General features: G+C 40.4%; 1 protein-coding gene across 6 annotated transcripts in view; it reads left to right on the top strand.

Moving 5' to 3' along the window:
• Positions 1–25,956, top strand: part of ODAD2 (outer dynein arm docking complex subunit 2) — a 257,613-nt gene that overhangs the window by 76,349 nt on the left and 155,308 nt on the right. For 5 of the 6 annotated variants that reach the window (XM_049881739.1, XM_049881741.1, XM_049881744.1 and 2 more), the window contains exons 11-15: positions 11,819–11,965; positions 12,365–12,574; positions 17,826–18,068; positions 21,395–21,505; positions 23,713–23,867. In XM_049881739.1, coding sequence (XP_049737696.1) covers positions 11,819–11,965; positions 12,365–12,574; positions 17,826–18,068; positions 21,395–21,505; positions 23,713–23,867 — 866 coding nt within the window. The remainder of the gene's footprint in view (positions 1–11,818; positions 11,966–12,364; positions 12,575–17,825; positions 18,069–21,394; positions 21,506–23,712; positions 23,868–25,956) is intronic. The other variant, XM_049881742.1, reaches the window with a different exon arrangement.

Here is a 25,956-nt window from a genome sequence, read left to right on the forward strand (position 1 = left end):
ATCCATGTTGTGAGATGTTTTGTGGATTCTTTTTTATTCTTTATCATTGTGGAGTATTCCATTGTGTGTAAGTGCCATGGTTTGTATATCCATCCGTTTTTGGGCACTAAGGTTGTTTCCATCTTTTTGCTGTTGTGGAAAATGCTGCCATGACATCGATGTGTAAATGTTTATTTGTGTATGTGTAAATGTTTATCTGTGTCATGGCTCTTACTTCTCTAGGGTATATACCTAGGAGTGGGAAGGCTGGTTCATATGGTATTTCTATTTCTAGCTTTTTAAGGAAGCACCATATCATTTTCTATGATGGTTGTACATTTTACATTCACACCAGCAGTGTGTAAGAGTTCTAGTCTCCCCACGATCTCACCGGCACCTGTTGTCTTTTTTTTTTTTTAATTAGTGCCATTGATGTTTAGGTGAGATGGTATCTCATTGTAGTTTTAATTTGCATCTCTCTAATGGCTACTGAGGAAACCCTGGTGGAGTAGTGGTTAAGAGCTACGGCTGCTAACCAAAAGTTCGGCAGTTCATATCCACCAGGCACTCCTTAGAAACTCTATGGGGCAGTTCTACTCTGTCCTACAGGGTCACTATGAGTCAAAATCAACTCTATGGCAACAGGTAGGTAGGTAATGGCTACTGAAAGAAATGTAAGAAAGGCAATCCAACAGAATCCAGGAATTATTGAACAATATCATTAATATCACACACAAGTAAAATTTTGCTAAGGATAATTCAAAAGTGATTGTAGCAATACATCAGCAAGGTACTGCCAGGAATTCAAACTGGATTCAGAAGAGGATGAGGTACCAGGGATATCACTGTTGATGTCAGATAAATCCTGGCTGAAAGCAGAGAATACCAGAAAGATGTTTACCTGTGTTTTATTGATTATGCTGGGAATGACAACTTGAAGAGGAATGGTTTTGCATTCGTTGTCAAAAAAAACACTTCAAGATCTATCCTGAAGTACAATGCTGTCAGTGATAGGATAATATCCATATGCCTACAAGGAAGACCAGTTAATACGACTATTATTCAAATTTATGTACCAACCACTAGGGCCAAAGATGAAGAAATAGAAGATTTTTATCAGCTGCTGCAGTCTAAAATTGATCAAACATGCAATCAAGATGCATTGATAATTACTGGTGATTGGAATGTGAAAGCTGGAAACAAAGAAGAAGGATCAGTATTTGGCAAATATGGCCTTGGTGATAGAAACAATGCCAGAGATTGAATGACAGAATTTTGCAAGACCAACGACTTCTTCATTGCAAATACCTTCTTTCACCAGCATAAACGGCAACTCTACACATGGACCTCGCCAGATGGAACACACAGAAATTAAATTGAATACATCTGTGGAAAGAGACGATGGAAAAGCTCAATATCATCAGTCAGAACAAGGCCGGGGCTGACTGTGGAACAATCAATTGCTCATATGCAAGTTCAAGCTGAAACTGAAGAAAATCCAAGCAAGTCCACAAGAGCCAAAATATGACCTTGAGTACATCCCACCTGCATTTAAAGATCATCTGAAGAATAGATTTAATGCACTGAACACTAGTGACCGAAGACCAGACGAGTTGTGGAATGGCATCAAGGACATCATCCATGAAGAAAGCAAGAGGTCATTGAAAAGGCAGGAAAGAAAGAAAAGACCAAGATGGATGTCAGAGGAGACTCTGAAACTTGCTGTTGAACATGGAGCACCTAAAGCAAAAGGAAGGATTGAAGAAGTAAACTGAACAGAAGATTTCAAAGTGTGTCTCGAGAAGAGAAAGTAAAGTGTTATAGTGACATGTGCAAAGAGCTGGAGATGGAAAACCAAAAGGGGAGAAGACACTTGGTATTTCTCAAGCTGAAAGAACTGAAGAAAAAATTCAAGCCTTGAGTTGCAATAGTGAAGGATTCTATGGGGAAAATATTAAATGATGCAGGAAGCATCAAAAGAAGATGGAAGGAATACACAGAGTCACTATACCAAAAAGATATGCCGATGTTCAACCATATCAAGAGGTGGCATATGATCAGAAACCGATGGTACTGAAGAAAGAAGTCCAACCTGCTGTAAAGGCATTGGCGAAAAACAAGGCTCCAGGAATTGACGGAATATCAATTGAGATGTTTCAACAGATGCAGCACTGGAGGTGCTCACTCATCTATGCTAAGAAATATGGAAGACACCTTCCTGGCCAACTGATTGGAAGAGATCCATATTTATGCCTATTCCCAAGAAAGGTGATCCAACTGAATGTGGAAATTATAGAACAATATCATTAATATCACATGCAAACAAAATTTTGCTGAAGATCATTCAAAAATGGCTGTAGCAGTATACTGACAGGGAACTGCCAGAAATTCAGGCCGGTTTCAGAAGTGGACGTGGAACCAAGAATATCATTGCTGATGTCAGATGGATCCTGGGTGAAAGCAGAGAATGCCAGAAGGGTGTTTACTTGTGTGTTATTGACTATGCAAAGGCCTTCGACTGTGTGGATCATAACAAATTATGGATAACGTTGCGAAGAATGGGAATTCCAGAGCACTTAATTATACTCATGAGGAACCTTTACATAGATCAAGAGGCAGTTGTTCAGCCAGAGCAAGGGGATACGGAGTGGTTTAGAGCCAGGAAAGGTGTGCGTCAGGGTTGTATTCTTTCACCATACCTATTCAATCTGTATGCTGAACAAATAATCCGAGAAGCTGGACTATATGAAGAAGAACAGGGCATCAAGATTGGAGGAAGACTCATTAACAACCTGCATTATGCAGATGACACAACCTTGCTTGCTGAAAGTGAAGAGGACTTGAAGCACTTACTAATGAAGATCAAAGACACAGCCTTCAGTATGGATTGCACCTCAACATAAAGAAAACAAAAATCCTCACAAATGGACCAATAAACAATATCACCATAAAGGGAGAAGAGATTGAATTTGTGAAGGATTTCGTTTTACTTGGATCCACAATCAACAGCCATGGAAGCAGCAGTCAAGAAATCAAAAGAAGGATTGCATTGGGTAAATCTGCTGCAAAGGACCTCTTCAAAGTGTTGAAGAGCAAAGACATCACCTTGAAGTCTAAGGTGTGCCTGACCCAAGCCATGGTATTTTCGATCGCGTCATATCCATGTGAAAGCTGGACAATGAATAAGGAAGACCAAAGAAGAAGTGACTCCTTTGAATTGTGGTGTTGGTGAAGAATATTGAATATACCATGGACTGCCAAAAGAACGACCAAATGTGTCTTAGAAGAAGTACAACCAGAATGCTCCTTAGAAGCAAGGATGGCGAGACTGTGTCTTACATTCTTTGGACATGTTGTCAGGAGGGATGAGTCCCTGAAGGACATCATGCTTGGCAGAGTACAGGGTCAGTGGAAAAGAGGAAGACCCTCAATGAGGTGGATTGACACAGTGGCTGCAACAATGAGCTCAAGCATAGCAGGATTGTAAGGATGGCTCAGGGCCGGGCAGTGTTTCGTTCTCTTTGTGCATAGGGTCGCTCAGTGTTTCGTTCTGTTTGTGCATAGGGTCGCTATGACTCGGAACCGACTCGACGGCACCTAACAACAACAACATGTACTCAAATATTATCAAAGCTTACTAAGACAATCATAAGATCTGGAGTCTTGGAAACGGATATGTTCATGAATCTTCTATTGTTCCCTGAAATAATAAGTTTCAAGTGTTTCAGTGAGCCTGAAAACCGAGATGCAGTTATGTGAAACAAGACAGGCTGCTTCTAAAGATTAGTTACAGTTTAAGGCATAGCTATGGGTTTCAAATATATATTTGATTATAAAGCACATAGGTTTCTAACATTTAATAAGATGAACTTTAGTAATGTAAGAGAATTATCTGTTTTCATAAAGCAAAGCTTATAATTTTATTTCATATTCCCAAATCAATTTTTATTGTAACAAATAATATTGCAGCAAATATTTTTGTATATCCATTGACTATGTGCACCCCTGGTATAGGAATGGATTTTTTGAGATGGAATTGCACTTTGAAAGTTCGATAGCTCTTTACAGAGAGCAAATTTATGCTCTACTGGTGTTTTTAGGGTGACATATCATTGGATACAAAGTGAAATGGCCAGGCTCTTATAAACAAACATAATTCCCTAATGCTCAGGTACCATCCATGGAGATGTTGACTTAATTGGTCTGGGATGATGTGTGAGCAGTGATAGTTTTTAAAATTCCCCAGGCTATTAAAATTGTTCATCCAGGTTTGAGATCCACTTTTATAAATTCTAATCAATCAGCAACGTGTTTTGTTTGTGGTCAATTGTGATAGGGGAAAAACTGTATCTTGGTTGATTTTATGTATTCCTGATTGGCGAGGCAGATAAATTTTTCCATATGTCAAATAGTCATTGTATTATATCCTTTGCCTATTTTTCTGGTTGGTTGTCTTTTTATTTTTGATGATGCAAGTTGCTGTATTTTTACACAAATAACACACACCATCTACATTTGTTTGCCAACCATACCGTCTCCCCTTCAAGGTATTTTCATGATCGCTGCTATGCCAGCTTTTTTACATGTTGCTGTAAAAAGATTAGCATGGCATGCTTAATGAAAATACTGCATGTGAGGACGGTGACGCTGGCAAACAAACATGGAAGGTGCACATTATTTGCATAAAAATACAGTAATCTTTGATTGTTTTATTAATTGCAAATATTTTCTTGAAGTTTGTCATTTTCCTTTTTATCTACTCTTTTATTACAAAAGTTTTAAAATTATACATTAACCAATATATCAGCCATTTTCTTCCTGGCTTATAGATTTTGTGTCTTAGGGATAGGAAGGATTTTCTGAAGCCATTCCAAGAGAACAAACGTATTTCGTATTTCCTTCTGGTAGTTTTATAATTTCTTTTCAACATTCAGATTTTTAATCAATCTGGAATTTACTTTATGTGGAGTGTGAGGTAGATATTTAGCTTTACTTTTTTCCTCCCAATGGATAATTAATTATATCAACACAGATTATTGGCAGATCCACTCTTTCTTCCAATAATCTGAAACGCTACCTTTATCTAATACTATAATCTAATGGTGAGAGTTTATTTCTGGTCTCTTTCTTTATGTCATTGATTTTTTTCGATGTTCCCCTGCCAGTTCCATGCTGTTTTAATTCTTACAACTTTGGTATGTTCTAATATCTGGTAAAAAAACAAAACAAAAGAAAACAAAAACAACAGTGTTATGTTTTATCTGGTAGGCAAGATATTTAAAAAAAAATTAAACCAATTTTTGATTATTTTCCCTTCTAGATCATTTTTACAATGAGCTGAGAATCAAGTTAAACAAACACAATTTTGTTGCAATTTCAATTGGTTTGCACGAATTTATAAATTACCTTGGGATAAACTGTGATTTTAATAACATCGGGTTCCCTTACACAGAAACATTGTATGCTCACCCATTTATTTAGTCTTTTATGTTTTTTTATTGAAACTCACTAGCTTTTTTCCACATACATCCAGCACATTTCATTTGAGATTTACTCATAGATATTTTTGTTTATTATTGTTATTTGCTAATACTGGGCATGGGAACTTTTTCAAATTACACATTTTGATTTGTTATCCTTAGTATATGGACATATATGCATTTTTTTAATGTTGCCCTTGTATCCAGCCACTTTACTGAGCTACTTTTATTAATTAATTAATCATTCTTCTGAATGTTTTTAAGAAGACAATTATGTTTGCTGCAAATAGTGAAGTTTTTTTCTCATTTCATTGATTAGGACCTTCTAGTAAATTGTCAATTTCTGTAGATGTTCCCTGGCTATCGAAAAGGAATGTGTTCTGTATTTTTACACTAACAACACGCACCTTCTACGTTTCCTTCCCCCCCCACCCCTCGAGGTATTTTTGTAAGCACGCTATGCTAATTTTTTTCACAGCAACATGTAAAAAAATTGGCATAGAGTTGCTTATGAAAAAACCTCATGGGACAGGGCTCAGTTGGCAAACAAATGTAGAAGGCACGCATTATTCCTGTAAGAACATAATAGTCACTGTGGGAGTCCTTGTTTTGTTCCTCAACCATTCCTGATAAAAATTCTTAGCAAGCTTGTACTATATCAATCTGAGTCTAATTTCTCTAAGGATACTATTATATTTTTTCTCCTGGAAACAGGATTTTCTGTTTTTCCTTGGCATTCTCTTGCATCTCATCTCTGGAGGCTTAGGTTTATGACTGCTGAATCATCAGGACAGGGTAGGTTTGCAGATAAATACAAGGCAAAGCAATATGTTTTACTACCCTGACTTGCATGATTATATGCCACTCACTTCGAGCACTTTAGCTTTTACCATTTCTGATCTTGGAAAGAGAAGAGTAATTATCTTTCTGCCAACCTCTGTGCTGGGCTCCAGGCCCTCTGTCATCATTAATGGCCAGTTATTGGCAGGAGTTCACTCTTCTTGCTCTCTGAGTGGCATGTTTGGAGGAAACCAGTTGGAATGGCTGTGTAATGGTTGTGTCGCCTCCCAGGCCTGCCTGCTGCTTCTTGATTGCAGATGGTGGGGAGCAGGATAAGAGAGGCATCCTGGTCTTGATTACGTCTCTTGTCTTCCTACTTGTCTCAGTGTCTATGGGCTTCTGACCTGAGGCTTCCAATGATGACTTCGTTTAGCGTGTTACCCACTGGAGTTTCATCAGCTAGCTTCTAGTATCCTTTTCTGAGCCAACTTAATTGAATCTTTCATTTCATTTCAATCTTTCATTTTCGACCCATGATAAGTCACCTCAGCCTGCTAATCTAAGCCATCGTCTTTTCTCTGCACACTTGCTGTAACCTTCCGAATGGCTTCCACATACCCACACTCCCTCCTTCCAGCCAGAGGCCCCTGCAGCCAGAGTGATCTTTTAAAAATGTGATCAGCTCTTGTTAACCCTCCCTCTACCTCCAAACAACAACCCTTCAATATTTTCCATCAATCTTGAAATAAAGATTAAAACCCTCCACCTGGCCTGTGGGCCCTGCAGATTCTGTTGTCCACTTAGCTTTTCTGCTTGTCTCGTACACTCTCCCTTCCACTCGTTCTCTGGGCTGCAGCCACATTGGCCACCATTAGTTTTTAAACATGTTGTACTCCACTCCACCACAGGGCATTTGCACCTGCTGTTTCCCTGATTGGTGTGCTTTCCCTTACTTCTACTAGGGAAAGTTTCTACACCATGCCCTGATCTCAGCTCAGGCATTGTTTTCTCAGGAAAACCTTCCCTGATGTCTCAGACTAGGTGAAAGTCCACCCTGGATGCTTCCACAGCCCCAGGCAACTCTCCCTTGTAGACTTCGCAGACTTACAGGTTTTATTTATTTGTGTAGGTTTTAAGAAAATGAAGATCTTTTCACTCTGCTAGCCTGGAAGCTCCATGAGACAAGGACCATGTCTATTTTGTTGTTGTTGTTGTTTAGCACATCTCTAGTGCCTAGAATCAGGCTGGGCCAATAGTAAGTGTGCAATAAATGCACTGAATGAAAGAATACAAAAACGACCTTAGCGACTTGCTCTCTGTTTCCTCTTGAATACATTCTTCATCTCAACTTGTTGTTGTCGTTAAGTGTTATTGAGTCTGTTTCAACTCATAGTGGCCCGGTGTGACAGAGTACAGCTGACCCGTAGGGTTTTCTAGAGTGTAATCTTTACGGGAGCAGATGGTATGGTCTTTTCTTCTGCAGAGCCACTGAGTGGGTTCAGTCCAAAAACCTTCTCGTTAGCAGCCAAGCGCGTCACCATTGGGGTCAGAGCTCCTTCATCTCAGCTTCGAAAATACTCATTTCTTCCTTATCGACAGAATGGAGGGCGTGACTCTGTATACTAGACAAGGCAATGTTTCTTTATTTAAAAAAAATTATCTAAAGTGATGAAAAACACTGTTTGGGAAAATCTCAATTCCTCTCCTCCTTCAAAAAGAAGTTTTGAAAAAAATGAGAGAAAGCAGCAACTACCCAGTCTTGGCAAGCTTGAAACAATGAGGCCAACGAACAAGTGCCTCTCGAACGTGCAAAGGAATGTGAACTGCGAAAGATTCAGAGGCCAACAGTCCCTGGAAATGCTGTTGAAGAAGCAGGAGCAGGAAGATGCTCAGCAAAAGGACTGCATTAATTTCAGAAATGGAAAAGCCTGTGAAAGCTTTCCTCAGAACTCTTAAGAAGCCAGTAAAATAACATTTTAGTGTGTTTTCTCCTGCTCTTAAAACCCCACAAATGCAAATGTGTGATAAAATATGAAAATAAGGATTGGCAACTAATTGCATTCCCAGGGAGGGTTAATTTAAAAAGGAGCGTATTTGCATTGCTTCTCTTCGGTTCGATGTTTACGACATTTGGGCAAAGTAGAACGAACATTCATAAATCCTTTGCCATAGCTGGTATTTAAAGAATAGCAATTGGCTAACATTTGTGGCTCTGTATGTCAAATATTTTGGCTCCCAACCTCTGGTATTCATTCTGAAAGATTTATAACCCTTTTGGGAGTGTGGTCAGTGACAAGAGTAGAACTAAATCCTGAAATGTGGAAAAACTAACTTTCCCTAATATAAAACTCTTCTAAAAAAAAAATCCCTCAAGCTATGAATGTGTTTCCAGATTTTGAGAAAAAGCTGATGATTTACAGAATTTTTTTCCCTGTAAGGATCTTATTTCTTAATGATAAACATAAAATTTCAATCCTTTGACTTTAAATTTGGCCTAGAGATAATTCAGAAAAAAATAAAATCTTAAGTTTTTGGCATTTGTTGTAATAAAATGACTTTTAAATAATTTATATCATTGGTCATATGGTAAATAATGAAATAAAGCTCAAAAGATGAACCAGTTTAGAAGAAAAAAATTTAGAAAACTTGAAATAGGAACAAAATTTTTGCTGAATGTGTAAGTAGAAAATTGCTACCAAGGAAAATATTATAATGCTACAATAGCAATTGAGAAAGCCCTTGCTCATATACAACTAAGACTATCAGGACAGTACACTGCCAGTCTATCACTTTGTCGTACTGTGGTTGCTTGTGTTTTGCTGTGATGCTAGAAGCTATGCCCCTGGCATTTCCAATTCTAGCAGGGTCACCCATGGTGGACAGATTTCAGCAGAGCTTCCAGACTAAGACAGACTAGGAAGAAAGGTCTGGCAATCTACTTCTGAAAATTAGCCAATGAAAACCCTCTGGATCACAACAGAATATTGTCTGTTGTAGTGCTGCAAGATGAGCCCCCTGGATTGGAAGGTACTCAAAATATGCGGTGTCCATCAGTCATGAGGATGGTGCAGGAGCAGGCAGGACGTGGGGCCGCCGTGAGTCAGAGCTGACCTGACAACAGCTAACACCAACATCCTCATTGAAATTAGACCTGGAATGAGAGGGTTCCACTTGACTGAGGTGTAATGCCCTGTTGATGTCCTCTCGGTTTCTCATCATACTGGAGTCTGAAATTGAAGTGAAGGACCCCTCTACCTCAAGAACTTCTCCACTTGCAGCTCTTGGTTTGGATTTTCAGACTCTTAATGTTGAAACTCAGCTCTGTTCCCTCAGATACCCCAGGCAAGACAAAGGATCTTGTTTAATAAGTGATTTTTCTTATTTTGTTTACTTTTCCTTTTTGTGTATTTTTTTATTTCCTTTAATTAGTTATGACTAGCATTTATATTCTGGTTACAATGTATCTGCCTTTTGTTTTCCTGAAGAGGAAACGGAAGTGCTAACATGTGGGGGTGTCTATGCTCTCAAACAAGGGAGTTTATGAAACTGAATAAGTAAAGGATTTATTATTTTATATTTTAAAACCAACTGTAGGAAAATTGGTGTTCTTAAAATTTCTCTTGAAATTAGGGGAAAAAAAGACTATAAACTGGAAGTATATATATATATATCTTTATAATTGGAGTTCTAAAGGACAGAACTTACTATGTTAAATGTAAACAATAAAATTAAGACTCTTGTCTTTATAAACGGCCTTGAATATAGAGGATAGCTGGGATTACTGGTAGGGTGCGTTAGTATGAACAACAAGAGATTAACAGTGGCATCACCACAGAATAATGAATTGTTCATAACATTTTTAGAGATGTGGAAGGAATTTTCTGAAAAGGAGCGTGAGGAAAGGCTGAAGTCTTAAACCTTCCCACCTTCACTTTCTTATGCATGTTGTTAGGTGCCAACAAGTCGGTTCCAACTCATAGCGACTCCACCTACAACAGAGCAAGACGCTGCCCGGCCCTGCGCCATCCTCACAGTCGTTACTATGTTTAAGCCCATTTTCATGCGTGCCCTCTAATAATCCCATTTTAATTTCTTATTTTAAAAGTGACATTGTTTTGAACCTACAAGAGGATTTGTGTGTGTATGTGTGTGATATGAAAGAGAGGGGGTTGTATATGTTTTCTGTGCTAAGTCTACATATTATCTACATGATAATGGCACTACAAAAATAATGGCAATATAAAATGACTACTTTCGTAATTGTAATCTGAGAGAGTTTTCCCTATGGGCACTATGTTTTGAGGAAGGAAGTAAAGGTCGTCTTTAACAAGCACCTTTTACAAAACAGTTATTCTTGTTGTTGTTGTTGATGGTTGCTGTCGAGTCGGTTCCAACTCATAGCGACCCTATGCACAACAGAAGAAACACTCCCTGGTCCTGCACCGTCCTCACAATCGTTATGCTTGAGCCCATTGTTGCAGCCACTGTGTCAGTCCATCTCCTTGAGGGTCTTCCTTTTCTTTGCTGACCCTCTACTTTACTAAGCATGATGTCCTTCTCCAGGGACTCATGCCTCCTGATAACATGTCCAACATATGTGAGATAAAGTTTATTTTTAGCTTGGCAGAAATATTGCTTTTGTGTCTTATGAACTATTTCAGTGTGTGCTAGAATTCTAATTTACCAACCAGTCTCTATAGCAATAGCAGTAAAATGTATTATGTTGTGTTCATCAGATTTCTGAAGCAGTAATGAGCAGTGGGTATTGCTGCAATGAACTTTGATTTTAATTTCCTGGCAGGTCTGGCTCACTGATCAATCATTAATATGTTTTTTTAATCTCAGGTTTTTTTCTTTTTTAAATCTTAAAGGAGCAGCTTATTACTAGCCTTTACATGTGATGATTAGCTAAGACAACGTTATGACTCCCGTGCTTTCTCTAAGTTGGGCCACCATTCACCTCACAGCAGTGAAGTGTTCTTTTTTTCCTCCTTCATCCCCCCCATCTGATTCATCTCTAGGTCCTCCTGGAATTACCTCCTCTGTTTCCCAGCCCCAGCCCTTAGTCCACCTGCTCTAGGTCCTGGTCTGGATTGTTGTAGCTGCCTTCCACATGGCTTCTCTTTGTCCAGGTTCCAGACTGTTCTACATACAACTGTAGGCGTAGTTTTCAGATTCGGTTTGCATTGCAAGTATACTGTTGAAGAGCTGTGAAGACTACCCATTACCTCCATATAAAGCTTAAATTCCTCAGTCGGTCTTTCAGGGTGTGCCCCTCAGCTCCATTTTATATACTACTACCACCTAGTATTGTAGCTCTTTAAACGAGACAGACTGCCTTTAAATGTTGACTCTCAGTTGGAAGAATGTTTTATGACACTCTATACAGCTTTTTCATGCTTCAGCCCTACGTGATTCCTTCAACAAATTATAGCCCACTCAGAGAACTTAAAAAAAAAAAAATTAATGTGCGGTGGATGGGGAAACACGTTTCCTAGTTCATGGATTTGTCACCATTTAGTGAGTTTCTATGGGAGTGTGATCTTAGTTAACTTTTCTCTGGTTTTGTGTCCTTGTAGGGAGGAAATCAGACAGCTACAGTGATCGCATTGTGTTCAATGAGGGATTTCAACTTAGCTCAAGAGACCTGCCAGTTGGCAATTAGGGATGTTGGAGGCCTTGAAGTTTTAATAAATTTACTGGATACCGATGAAGTCAAGTGTAAGGTGAGTGGCTTTGTCACGATGGACGGGGAGTCTTGTTCCCACTTCCTCTGGGAGGTCTTCTCGGCTCTAGGTTTCCGCCATTCCTTGCTGCTTGTTTCTTATTTTCACCTGGTATTATTACTGATAATCAACCTGCTACTACCGTTAGCTGTTCTTTTTTCTTCTCTCAGCTTTTCTTCTCTTGTTCTTTTCCATTAGTCTCACGTACTTCTTGACCGACGAGTGTTTGTTTAGATAGTTGAGAGGAAAAATGGAGGATATGTGGAACACCGGGGAATGGAAACTATTTCTTAAAGAACTTAACAGGGGAAGGATTTTAGGTAGACTTGGATTTCTTAAAAAATATAGCACTGGCTATGTATTAAGCACTCGTTCACATATAACTTTTTTCTCATTTAGATTGGTTCATTAAAAATCCTGAAGGAAATCAGTCATAATCCTCAAATCAGACGTAATATTGTGGATCTTGGGGGTTTGCCAATTATGGTTAACATACTTGATTCTCCAAACAAGAATCTGAAATGCTTGGCAGCTGAGACAATTGCTAACGTAGCCAAGTTTAGACGTGCCCGGCAGGCAGTGAGACAGCACGGGGGCATTACCAAGCTGGTGAGTACCACTGATGCCACTACTGCAAGTCAGCTCCCAGCTGTCCTTCCTGCCCACTCCCAGACGTGAAGTAGCCAGCAGGGTGTATTCTCGGGGCCTTCTTTTTGTATTGCATGCCTTTAAATATCATTTTTGTTTATTTATATTAGCTTGTTATTGAGGGTCCCTGGGTGGTACAAATGGTTTTCACTCATCTATGAACCTTAAGGTTGGCGATTTGAACCCACCCAGCAGCACCATTGAAGAAAGACCTGGTGATCTGCTTCCATAATGATTATAGCCAAGAAAACCTGATGGAACGGTTTTACTGTGTAACACATGGGGCCACCATGAGTTGGAATAGACTCGATGGCAGTGGGTTTTTTCATTTTTTTTTCGTTTTGGTTTGTTGCTGTTAGTTGCCATCGAGTCGGCTCTGAGTCATGGTGACCTTATGAATAACAGAATGAAACGTTGCCAGTCCTGTGCCATCTTCATGATCATTGGTATATTTGAGTCTACTGCTGTGGCTTTTGTGTCAGTTCATCTCATTAAGGGGCTCCCCCGTTTTGTTGACTTCTACTTTACCAACCGTGATATCCTTTTCCAGCGATTGGTCTTTCCTGATGACGTGTCCAAAGTAAGTGAGCCAAAGTCTCGCCATCCTCACTTCTAAGGAGCGTTCTAGTTGTATTTCCTCTAAGACTGACTTGTTCGTTCTTCTGGCAGTTCACGGTGTAGTCAATTTTCTTTACTAGCACTACAATTTCAATGTATCAATTCCTTTGTTTTCCTTTTTTCATTGTCCAGCAGCAAGTACCCAATAAACAAGAGCAACCTCACTTTTCAAATAAATACACAGTTTAAAAATGAGATGTAGTCTTCACCTGTCACGTTGGTAGGGGTCCGCTTGTGTGTGTGCATGGTGTTGGTAAGAGGGTGGTGAGATCCTGCTCCCTGGAAAGCCATCTGGTTATTGGTATTCTCAAGAGGCTTGTAGTGACCTGTGCCCTCCAATGTAGTGTCTCACTGTGAGCACTAGTTCCCGAGGAGATGGTCCGAGTTGTAAACACTTATCCCATTCTTAGTTATAAGAATATGGACGGAAAACAGCCTGCATGTTTTTAGGAGTGGAGTTAAATAAATTTGCAATATATCCATAAAGAAAAACATCTGTAGTCAGCTATTGGAAACACTGGTGGCATCGTGGTTAAGTGCTTTGGCTGCTAACCAAAGGGTCAGCAGTTCAAATCCTCCAGGTGCTCCGTGGAAACTCTGTGGGGCAGTTCTACTCTGTTCTGTAGGGTTGCTATGAGTTGGAATCGACTCGATGGCAATGGGTTTTTTTTTTTTTTATATAATCAGCTATTAGTCTTGTGTTTTCGGAGTATATCTAGTAGCAAAGAATAAAATGTACCACATTTAATGTTATATAAAATTATAACAGAATTAGAAACTGCTGGTACCTATGATCCCAATTCTTAAAGACCCATATGCATGTATAGAAAAAACATTAGGCAGAAATACACAAAATTGTTGACAGTGGTTTTCTCTAGGATACTGATTACTGTTTTTCCTTCATATTTTCTACATTTGTTGATTTGTCTTCTATCTTCATATATCACTTTTATAATCAGAAAAAGTGATTATTTCAGTAACTATCAGAGAAAGGAAAAGATTTATCATTCTGCTTACCACCCTTGACATGGCAGGAAAGACCTTGAGAAATGAAATGCAATAAAGAAATGCATATTCATCTTCCTTAAGAAGAATCAATGGATCTTGTGTCTCCCACAATTTTAATTGTACTTTACTTTCTCCATGTTCAGTCCCTATTGATCTCTGTCTCTTCCATAGCATGTAGCCCAGTGCCTTATACATATCAAGGGTTAATAAATACCATTGAATTTGTATGGATTTTTAATGTGAATACATACAATACGAAATGTGCTAGGAAATTTACCAAACGAGATTCTGTGTGTTCACTAATAATCTGCAGAGGACTATAAAAATGTGACTATTTGCTCCAAATATAAGATGGACTTATAGATGGAGACATGGATGGCTTGTTGTGTGACATCAGGTTGATTCTGACTCATTGTGACCCTATAGAGAAGAACTGCCCCATAGGATTTTCTAGGCTGTATCTATAAATATATTTTTTAATCTTTATGGGAGAAAAATCATCAGGTCTTTTTTCCTGTGGAGCTGCTGGTGGTTTGAACTGCAGACCTTTCGGTTGACAGCTGAGCACTCTAACCATTGTGCCACTGGGTCTCCTTGATGAATGGGTATGTGGCTAGATATGTGATAAAACAAATGCAGCTAATGGTTAATGACACAACTGAGGTGGTAGATAGATGTGTGTTTGCTGTACAAGTCTTCTCTGTATGTTTAAAAATTTTCATAACGAAATGTTGAGGGAAAGTGTAATTATTACAATGATTATCATTATTCTGCTTCAATAATGAAATCGCGTGATAGGTTGATGTAGCTGTCCACCGGAACTGCTTCATCTCCCTTTAAGTAATAAGAATGAATAACGTGACCTAAAACTAAAAGTATGTTTTTTATGAGCTGTATACCTGGGAGCGCCATAAGTCGGAATCGACTCAATGGCAGCTAACAGCAACAACATGCATCATGTTTGGGAATCTAGTATTTGAACAATTGTATTAACCTAGTCAAGGTAATGACCACATTGTAATATAATTTTAAAGGGTAGCTAAATTAGGGCTAGGAAAGTCTAATAATGTAAATGATGGACTTGTAATTGCTGGCCGAGAGCACTTCTGGGAAGGATAGGGATTGGGATCTGGTTTTGGTTTCCTAGGCATGGGCTGGGATAGATGACATACAAGCAGGAGACCCCAGTAGACTGGAAGTGAGGGTAGTCACTCACTACAGAAACAGGAGAGGTGGTGCAGTGAGCCAGGGATGGTATTAGGGCAAATGAACTGACGTCAAGATCAGAGTGGGCAAGAAGGCAGTGGACAACGTGGGGTTTGTACAGCTCGATGGAGGCAGTCTCTGGAGAGGCACAACTGATAGAAGACTGTGGGTAGAAGACGTGGGGTCTGAGCAAACAAGAAGAACGTTCCAGGCAGAGATATTATGCAAGATGTGGGTGAGTATTTACACACAGCTGTGCTGTTACTCCTGTGTCCAGTTTTCATGTTTCCCTGTATCCGTAGCATTTTGACCCTTTCATTTGACAAACATTTCCCGAATGATTGTCTGAGGAGCTCTAATGTCACAATGGTTAAGCACTTGGCTACTAACTGAAAGGTTCGTGGTTTGAACCCACCCAGCGACTCCTCAGGAGAAAGATCTGGCAGTCTGCTCCTATAATGATCACAGCCTGGAAGACCCTATGAGGCAGTTCTGCTCTGTCACATGGGGTCGCTATGAGCCGAAGTGACTCATGGCATCTAACAATAACAACACTATCTGTACGGTGCTGGGAATATAAACAAATGTATGTCCCTGACCACAGCCATCTCACAGTGGACTGGTGGTAGGGGATAAGGACAGGGAGAACATAGGTGAAAAAAATAAGTGTAATGGTGCATTTTATGTATCTAATTGAAGTCAGTACTGGGAGTATTGAAAAAACAAAATGGTGGAGGAGGTGATCAATTGATTCTGCTTTGAGGAGGAGTGTCAAGAACGATTGGAGAAAGGAAACATTGCTTTTTCTGCATCTTAAAAGAGGAGTAAGTATTTGTCAGGCAAATGTGCTGGGGAAAGGAATTTCAGGAAGATGAGGCTGTGTGAAAACCCAGAACTGGGAAACAGCATTGGGCGTTTGGAAATTGCAAGTGGTTTAATGTGGCCAGACCTAGGGTGAGATGTGCTGAGTAGTGAGAGATGACGATGGAGGACCCTGATGATCATACAGGACCTTCTCCAATGAGTTAAGAAATTTGGACTTTGTATAGATAATGAGGAAATACCTACAGTAGACAGATACCTTTTAGTCCTGTGCGCAATCTCATTATCTTAGAATATCTTCCCTTCATTGCTATCCCACCCCCAGTAGGTCCCTGGAAGCCATACATATGTATCTATATCTATATATCTGTATCTATATCTATCTGTATCTATATCATCTATATCTATATATTCCTGTCTCCTGTCCTTACTTGAGCTGTAAGCCATGGGTGCTCACCTGACTTAAGCTGGTCCAAACAGTTCTCTTCCCTAGGAATTTGTAGTTGGATGGAGAGACTCTACTTAGTCTGGGCTACTCCATTATAAACTTTAGATCTGTGCGTTATGATTATGTGGTCAGAATCCATGAACTTTGACCTGCAAAGGGGAAATAATGGAGGATAAATTCATAGAGATTTGGGTGGGAAATTCATAGATGATGGGTCTTGGGTCCCCAGAGAAAGACAGTAAGTCTGCAGAAGTCTCACAGCTTCCTCTTCATGGTTCCAATCCCGTCTTTGGGGAGGTCTGGTTTTAGTTCCTCCGTGGGGTACCCTGACATACTGCTGTATACTTCCAGTAAATTGCCTTTTTTCCATGAGGTCTTCAGTACCTTTGGTTATTGCAAAGAAAAAAGAAACCTTAGCAGCTGTGACATTTGACTTGATTGGCTATGGAAGTACAGGAGGTGGGGTGTGTCCTCCCAAAAGTTCTTTTGACTTTAAGAGTGGACAGTCCATCCCGTTCTCATTAGAAATTTCCACATGGCTTTAGGGAGGCTAGTTTTCTGAGATATCAGGACTGAGAATATGGTTTACAAATATGAATGTAAATATTAAATCAGCTGCTGTTGAGTTAATTCTGACTCATGGCAACCCCATGTGTTTCAGAGTAGAACTGTACCCCACAGGCTTTTCAATGACTGGTTTTTCAGAAGTAGATTTCCAGGTCTTTCTTTTGAGGGACTTCTGGGTATATTTGAATTGCCAACCTTTGGGTGGATTTGAACTGCCAACCTTTCAGTTAGTAGCCAAATGCTTAGCTGTTTATGCCACCCAGTGGTCCTATGTAAATATTAAAGCCATATTAAAGAAAATGCTGTCTTGGTGAGATAAAATTTCTTGTAGAAAACAAATATAAAACCCACCAAATTTGGAGAAAGATATCTTGAACAGCTTAGTTTGTTTCTTTCTTTTTACTGGATGCCATGTAGTGCCATAATTGATTTCTTAGTTTATTATTTTTGATGGAGGTGAGCTTGGTATTGACCTTGTAGGTATTGAAGGGTGCATGAAGTTTTTAAGATTTCCATGTATATTGTGTTTATCTGTTCACGTAGGTTGCTCTACTCGATTGCGGACAGAATTCATCAGAACCTCCTCAACCCTCTCTCTATGAGACCAGAGACGTGGAGGTAGCTCGCTGCGGTGCGCAGGCACTGTGGAGCTGCAGTAAAAGTTACGCCAATAAAGAAGCCATTCGTAAAGCTGGAGGCATCCCTCTGTTGGCTCGATTACTGAAGACTTCTCACGAAGACATGTTAATTCCAGTGGTGGGGACATTGCAAGAATGCGCATCAGAGGTACCCAGACCAGATCTGCCCCCTTTGCCTTCATTTACCTGGACTTATTTTAGTCTTTGAGTCCCTGGGTGGTTCAAATAAACACTTGACCACTAACGGAAAGGTTGGTGGTTTGAACCCACCTAGAGCACCTTGAAAGAAAGACCTGTTGATTTGCTTTCTAAAGGTCATGGCCTTAAAAACCTTATGGAGCATTTGTACCTTGCACACTTGGGGTTGACATGAGCAGAATCTACTCAGTGGTAACTGGTTTGTTTTTTTTTTTTTTTTGATGACTTCAGTCAAAAAATAATTTTGAAGTTATTATGACTAAAACAGTTTATTTTTCAAGAAGTTAGCATTCTATCAGAAGTGAAGATCAAACTAATAGAACATTAATTAAATCAGTACCTGTCTTAGTTATCTAGTGGTGCTGTAACAGAAATACCACAAAGGGATGACTTTAACAAACAGAAATTTATTTTCTCACAGTTTAGGAGGCTAGAGTCAGGATTTTTCTCTCTGTCAGCTCTGGAGGAAGATCCTTGTCTCCTTTCAACATCTATAGGCCTGGTGTCCCTTGGAGATCTCTGTGTGTCTTGGCATCAATCTCCCCCTGGGTCTAGGAGGTTCTCAGAGCAGGGACCCCGGGTTCAAAGGACAGGGTCCACTCCTGGCTCTTTTTTCTTGGTGGTAGTGAGGTCCCTTTCCCCTCTGCTTGTTTCTCTCTCCTTTTATCTCTTGTAATATAAAAGGTGTGGCTCAAGCAAAGGTGTGACTTGAGTAAGGCGGTGACTTGAGTAAGGCAGTGACTTAAGATAAACCCCACACTAATCCTGCCCTTGGAGCCCTGTTGGTGCAATGGTTAAGAGCTCAGGCTGCTTACCAAAAGATCAGCAGTTTGAATCCACCAGCTGCTCCTTGGGAACCCTACAAGGCAGTTCTACCCTGTCCTATAGGGTTGCTATGAGTTGGAATCAACTCAATAGAAACAGGTTTGTTTTGGTTTTTTGGTTTGCTACTGCCCTACATATATATAAAAAAAAAAAATAGGATTAGGATTTATAGCATATAAAATGGATAATTACATAATACCCCAAATGGAGGACAGTTACATCGGATCATAAAAATGGAGGACAATTACACAATACTGGGAATCACGGCCTAGACAATTCACACATTTTTTGGGGGGACACAGTTCAATCCATGACATTACCACTGTAATATTTTTTAAAATATTTGACTAAATGTTCATATTGTTATATAGACATGTTTAACTTGGAGGTTGCTGTTTCTTTTCTAAGAAGGTTTGTTCAGAAAAATTCCACCACGAAAAAGGACTTAGATTATTCCATGATCTAAATAGTGTTTCTTCCCTTATTCCAACACCCTGTCCAGGCATGGACCAGTAATGTGAAATGTGCCTCCAAAAATGGATGATGCCAAGAGACTGAAGGAAGAGGCCAGCAACTCCATTGTGGCAGCAAAGGAATTTATTAGGGAGACTGACCTACTAGGCAGTCCTGGGTGGATGCAAGACCAAAGCAGATCTCCGCACCCCTCAGCTGGAGGGCAGCGGTTTTATAGGGGTGGTAGACAGTGGTGGCTACATGCCAGGGCCTTATGTAAGGATGACTTAGCAAATGGTAGTGAACTGATGGAACTCATGAGGGTGCCATGTTTGACCTCACAAAGCCTGTTTCCCCTTCAGTCCACCGTTTCAGCCCACCTCTTACAATCTAGCATGTTTTCCCTATTGTGCTGTAGTACGAGATACCCTGTTTCCACCCCACTGGGAATAGATATAGATATAGATGATATAGAGATAGAGATATATACAGACAGAGATACAGACACAGACACAGATATAGATACAGATATAGATAGAAGTGGGGTTGGCCAGGTGCTATGTGGTACCCGTGCATGTGCAAGAGACAGAAAAAGTTACTGTGTGTCCAGAACGGGGGGAAGGCTTCTCTGATAAGGAGAAGAAACTTGGAGAGAGAGTGACCCAACTCCCAGCCTTTTTATCTGAGAATGTTCTGGTCCCAAAGTCTTACTGAGGCAGCCTGGATGGGAGGTGAAAACGCAGACCATTCACCCGACACACCTCTTCCCATAGTAAACAAGTGAATTCTCCATTGACTCTAAAAAAAAAAAAAGTGCTAACCCACTGTCATGGATTGAATTGGGTTCCCCAGAAATGTGTATCAACTTGGCTAGGCCACGATTCTTAGTATTGTGTGATTGTCCACCGTTTTGTGATCTGATGTCCTTTTTCTATGTGTTGTAAATTCTACTATGATGTTAATAAAGAGGGATTAGTGACAGTTATGTTAATGAAGCAGGACTCAATCTATAAGATTAGGTTTTGTGTTTTGAGATCTAAAAGAGAGAAGGGAGCAGAGACAGGGAAGACCTCATACTACCAAGAAACAAAAGCCAGGAGAATAGTGCATCCTTTGGACCTGGGGTCCCTGCACTGAGAAGCTCCTAGATCAGGGGAAGACTGATGACAAGAACCTTCCCATAGAGGCAACAGAGAGAGAGCCTTACCCTGGAGTTGGCATCCTGAATAAGGGCTTCTAGCCTCCTAGATGTGAGAGAATAAATTTTTGTTTGTTAAAGCTATCCACTTGTGGTATTGCTGTTACAGCAGCACTAAATAACTAAGACACCCACCTTCAACCATACTGAGCTTCTTATCGGCCTCTGAAATATGTGTGATATGTATCTAGAATATTCCCGAAACTGCGGCCAAATCTGCCAAAGAATCAGATGCCAAATCTCTTCATTTTAAGAGATTTACAGAATTCACAAAACATTATAAAACATTGTGTTTTCTATGCGAAGAGTATAAAGAAGTTTTTCAAAATATTTTTTGCTAAAGCTGTGTTGCTATATTGGAAAGCTGACCTAAAAATATTAGTGAAACGAGACGTATGACATTGAATTTCCATTTAGTAAATGGTTGCTTGGATACATGTAGATATGCAGGGTGAGGTAAGGAAGAGATATTTGTCCTTCACTCTGCAATGATTTTGGGGTGACATTGAGGTAGGAAGCCCAGAGAAACAAGAACCAGATAATTTAGTGTTCTTTCTACCAGCTTTATTATATCTATGATCCGACTTGCTAAAAGTTTACAAATCCTTGAGAATTACCTTACTAATGAAAAAGAAAGCTTCAGATTTATAGTTCAAGTTCCAGACATCAGTGACAGAATAGGGAAAAGGAAACTGCCCTGAAAAGAGGTATATTCAAATTTATATTAAAATATATTTATACTAGGTTGTTCTTATATTCATAAATTACATGCACATAAATATTTCCGCTTATATTCCTAGGAAAACTACCGAGCTGCGATCAAAGCAGAACGGATCATTGAGAACCTAGTGAAGAACCTGAATAGTGAGAATGAGCAGCTTCAAGAGCACTGTGCCATGGCCATCTATCAGGTCTGAGGAGCTGACCCGAGCATCGCGGTTGTCCCTTTCACATAGTTTACACTAGGGTTTCTAAACATGCAGTCTCCTTCTCTGGGGATGGGACTCAGGAATCCGCATTTTTAACAAGCACCCTGGGGGATTTTCATGCACACAGAGATCTGAGAACCACTGCCCTGTGGCAGTGACAGAGCGAAAACTATGCATGTCAGAGAGAAAATTGTGCCCACATGCCCTATGATTTGTATTTCTAGAAGAAACTTATATGACCATCTCTGTCTTTCTCCTAAAACAGTTTACTTAGTGTAAAAGTGCAAAATAAGTACATGGTACCTCTATATTGCTTTTCATAGATCCTATTTAAACACATGGGGCGTAGGTGGCTCAGTGGTAGAATTCTCCCCTTCCATGCCAGAGACCGATTCTGTTCTCAGCCAACGCACGTCGTGCACCGCCACCACCCATCTGTCAGTGGGGGCTCGAGTGTTGCTATGATGCTGAGCAGACTTCAGGGGACCTTCCAGACTAAGATGGACTAGGAAGAAAGGCCTGGTGACTTACTTCCGAAAAGCAGCCAATGAAAGCCCAGTGGTCCGATCTATAACCCATCATGGGGATGGTGCAGGACTGGGCAGCGTTCATTCCACTGTGCGTGGGGTCGCCACAAGTCAGTGGCTGACTTGACAGCAGCTAGCTAACAAACAACGTTTAAATACAATGATCTTGGGATGGATAAATGAGTGTGTGTTTATGTGTGTATTCCTGTGTTATCTTTTTATTAATTTACTTAATCTTCACTAACTTCTTGTGGATAATAATTTCTATAGTATACTGGAGGACAGATTAGAATGGTAAAGGGGAAAGATGGCCTGGACCAGTTAGCGATGGCTGGCCACTGCTGTGCCAGCTTCTACCTAATCAGAGGAGATTTCCTAGATCTAGGACTGCTCTGGAAACCCTGGTGGCATAGTGGTTAAGTGCTACAGCTGCTAACCAAAAGTTCGGCAGTTCAAATCCACCAGGTGCTCCTTGGAAACTCTATGGGGCAGTTCTCTGTCCTATAGGGTTACTATGAGTCAGAATCGACTCCACGGCAAGTGGTTTAATAGAGGAGTGCCCTGGAGCCCTGGTGGTGTAGTGGTTAAGAGCTAGTGCTGCTAACCAAAAAGTCAGCAGTTCGAATCTACCAGCCGCTGCTTGGAAATCTTATGGGGCAGTTCTACTCTGTCCTATAGGGTCGCTATGAGTTGGAATCAACTGGACGGCAATGGGTTTTGTTTGGTTGTTTTAGCTTAGGAACGCACCTAAGATGTGCTAAGTGAGAGAACAAGCCAGAAAGATAGTGTCAGAGGGGAACTCATTCTAGCAGAGGCGTATATATACACATAGCATGAGCAACCATTGAGGGTTCAGTTAGAAATAGTGATTAATTTTTAGAAGTTGTAACTGAACTGGAACTGAAAGTCACACCTAGAAGATAACGTGGCGGATGAACACGCAGTTCTGTGGTGCGTTTGTTGCACGGTTTCTTCTTGTGGTCCTCATGAATGGTGCGTGACATGCACCTGTGTTGCATGGCACCAAGAAATAACTGTATGCTTAGGATAATCACCAAATCTGTATTAAATTAATCATCCATTGGCTCTATAACCTGAGGAGGATGATCAGTTTGGAAAATCTATGCAGTAAATCTTTCAAAGGATAACACAAATGTGGATAAACGTGTGTTGGAATCAACTGTCAGGTCTGGTAATACAACCTGTTACTCTAAGAGGGGCATGGAGAGAGACTCTATTGGGAAAAATTCTTCATCTCTTAGTTTTGGGGTCATTGAAAATCTGATGGAATCCCTGTCACTCATCCATCTTCTCCACTGCATTTTCCCAAGACTCTGATTTGGGTCCCTGGAGAAATACTTGGTCCATGCATGTGGCATTGTAGGCTTTTACTGACCTCTGCCTCTGTCTTGGTGGAAGCCCAGGCTACTGTGGAACAGGTTTGGGAGAATTGCCAAGGGTGTAGGAACTACACTGCCAAAACCACTTCTGGGAAGAGACACGCTGTCAGAGGGCAGAATGATATTTTACTTGGAGGCTCCTTCAGAAAATGATACTCTCTGAAAAGAAGTTTAATAACTGTTAGCCTGGCAACCTCTTTAGTCATCACCGGGAGCTTGCTGCACTTTGACACTGACAGCCTCTGGTTGACTTTTTGTGCAGTGTGCTGAAGATGAGGAGACCCGGGACCTGGTGAGGCTGCATGGGGGACTGAAACCACTGGCCAGTCTGCTCAGTAAAACTGACAATAAAGAGCGGTTAGCCGCCGTCACGGGGGCAATATGGAAATGCTCCATCAGCAAAGAGAATGTGACCAAGTAAGAGAAGACGTTGAATAGTCTGTAATACAAACATGGGCACTGAAACACATCCTTGTAGTTAATGCTGTTTTAATAGTCAATTCTAATGCTACCGCTGTAGTTTTCATAGATATATATTCTGGGTTCCCACCCAAAACCTTAAGTTGGCATCATTAAGAGAGTTTTAGAAATGAAAGACATTCTACCCCAGCCCCACCACCTGGCAATGATTTTCTGGGCCTGCGTGAGGGCAGTGGTGGTTTAGTGGTAGAATTCTCTCCTTCCATGTGGGAGACCTGTGTTTAGTTCCAGCCAGTGCATGTCATGTGCAGCTACCACCCATCTGTCAGTGAAGGTTTGCCTATTGCTAACATGCTGAACAGATTGCAGCAGAGCAATCAGAATAAGAGAGACTAGAAAGGTCTGGTGATCTACTTCTGAAAATCAACCATTGAAAACCCTGTGATACAACAGTCTGATCTTGATGTGCATGGGGCCCCCATAAGTTGGACCCACTGGAAGGCAGATAACAACAACAGTAGGGCCAAGGGGCTTGCTGACTTAATCTTTCTGTGCGAAAGGGCTGGTTTACATAGGGACAGCCATTTATATTAGAAGTATCTCTGATGTTTTCTGGTGAGAACTCTCAGAGAAGGGATGAAGTTCCCACTGAATCTTTAGATCTGGGAGTAATTACATCCTTTTTCCTTTTCTAAAGATAAACAAGATGTCAGCTAAATGCCAGCTAGCCAGCTACCCTTAAAGGGTATCCATTTACAAATATGGTTTCACAGCATTTTATTTAAAAATATTTGTAAACTTTATGGCCATTTGATTTGTTTTAATCCTCAGACTTACCTCTTTATATATTTTAAGAGTTCACACTCTCAGTGGTGAATGTTCTGAGGCAACTCTTTCTAGTCTTGACGTGATGGCTCCCTTTAACAAGAGATTCACACGTCCTGACTATTTGACACAAAACGGGCTTACTTAATAGAGAATGTGTAATAAAGCAATGGTTTGACTAGATTAGAAGTAAACTTAACAAATTTTTCACTTTATTAAAAGTTACTTGGCTCTGATAATGAGTCCCTAGGTACCACAAACATTTAAGTGCTTGACTACTAACTGGAAGGTTGGAAGTTTGAACCCTCAGGAGCCTCAGGAAAAAGGCCTGGTGATCTGCTTCCAAAAGGTCACAGCCCTGAAAACCCTATGGGGTGCCGTTATACTCTGCACACACGAGGTTGCTATGAGTCAAATTCTACTCAAGGGCAACTTGTAATGGTGGTGGTGGCTCTATTAAGTAACTTTAAAAAATTCAACTGCATTATAGTACTTGAAAATACTGCTGAAGTTTCTTGCTTATATAAAGGAACATGCCCTATATAGAAGAATGTGTACTTGTATGCAGCATCCTTCCTTGTGGTATATTTACAGGGAAAAAAATCAGACTGAAATTGCATGACAAAAGAGGTAGTAAAATTTATTAACGGTTAGTACTGAAACTCCCTGATTGTGAATGATCTTTCTACCCAAGTAGCACAAGGTACCACTTATTTGGAAAGACTTGTCACACCCAAATAGGTACATGAGCTCATGTTTGGTGTGTTTAAAAGCATAAATATATAATTATTTCATTAAACATTTTGTTCATATAAAATAGTTTCTGTAAGATGGGAAAAGAATTCTTAGAGTAGAATCATAGACTCTCAGATCTAGAAAAGACACCAGTTGTCTTGGACGCGGTGTGGTGTCGATGTTGAAGGGACAGATCTGGAGTCCGATGGCTGGGTGTGAACGCCAGCTTTACTATTTACCAGCCGGTAACTGGTACCCACCGCTGTTGAGTTGATTCCGACTCACAGAGACCCCCACAGGGTTCCCAAGGCTGTAAATCTGTGTGGAAGCAGACTGCCACATCTCTCTCCCGTGGAGCTGCCGGTGGTTTGGAACCACTGACCTTTTCTTTAGCAGTCGATTGCTTTAACCACTGCACCACCAGGGCTCAGGTTAGCTGTCCTAAAACAGGGATTATAATAGTATGTACATTATATTATAGGATTACGGTTAAATGAAGGAGCCCTGGTGGTGCACCAGTTAAGAG

This window comes from Elephas maximus, chromosome 4 (assembly GCF_024166365.1).
Source record: "Elephas maximus indicus isolate mEleMax1 chromosome 4, mEleMax1 primary haplotype, whole genome shotgun sequence".
Lineage (NCBI taxonomy): Eukaryota > Metazoa > Chordata > Mammalia > Proboscidea > Elephantidae > Elephas > Elephas maximus.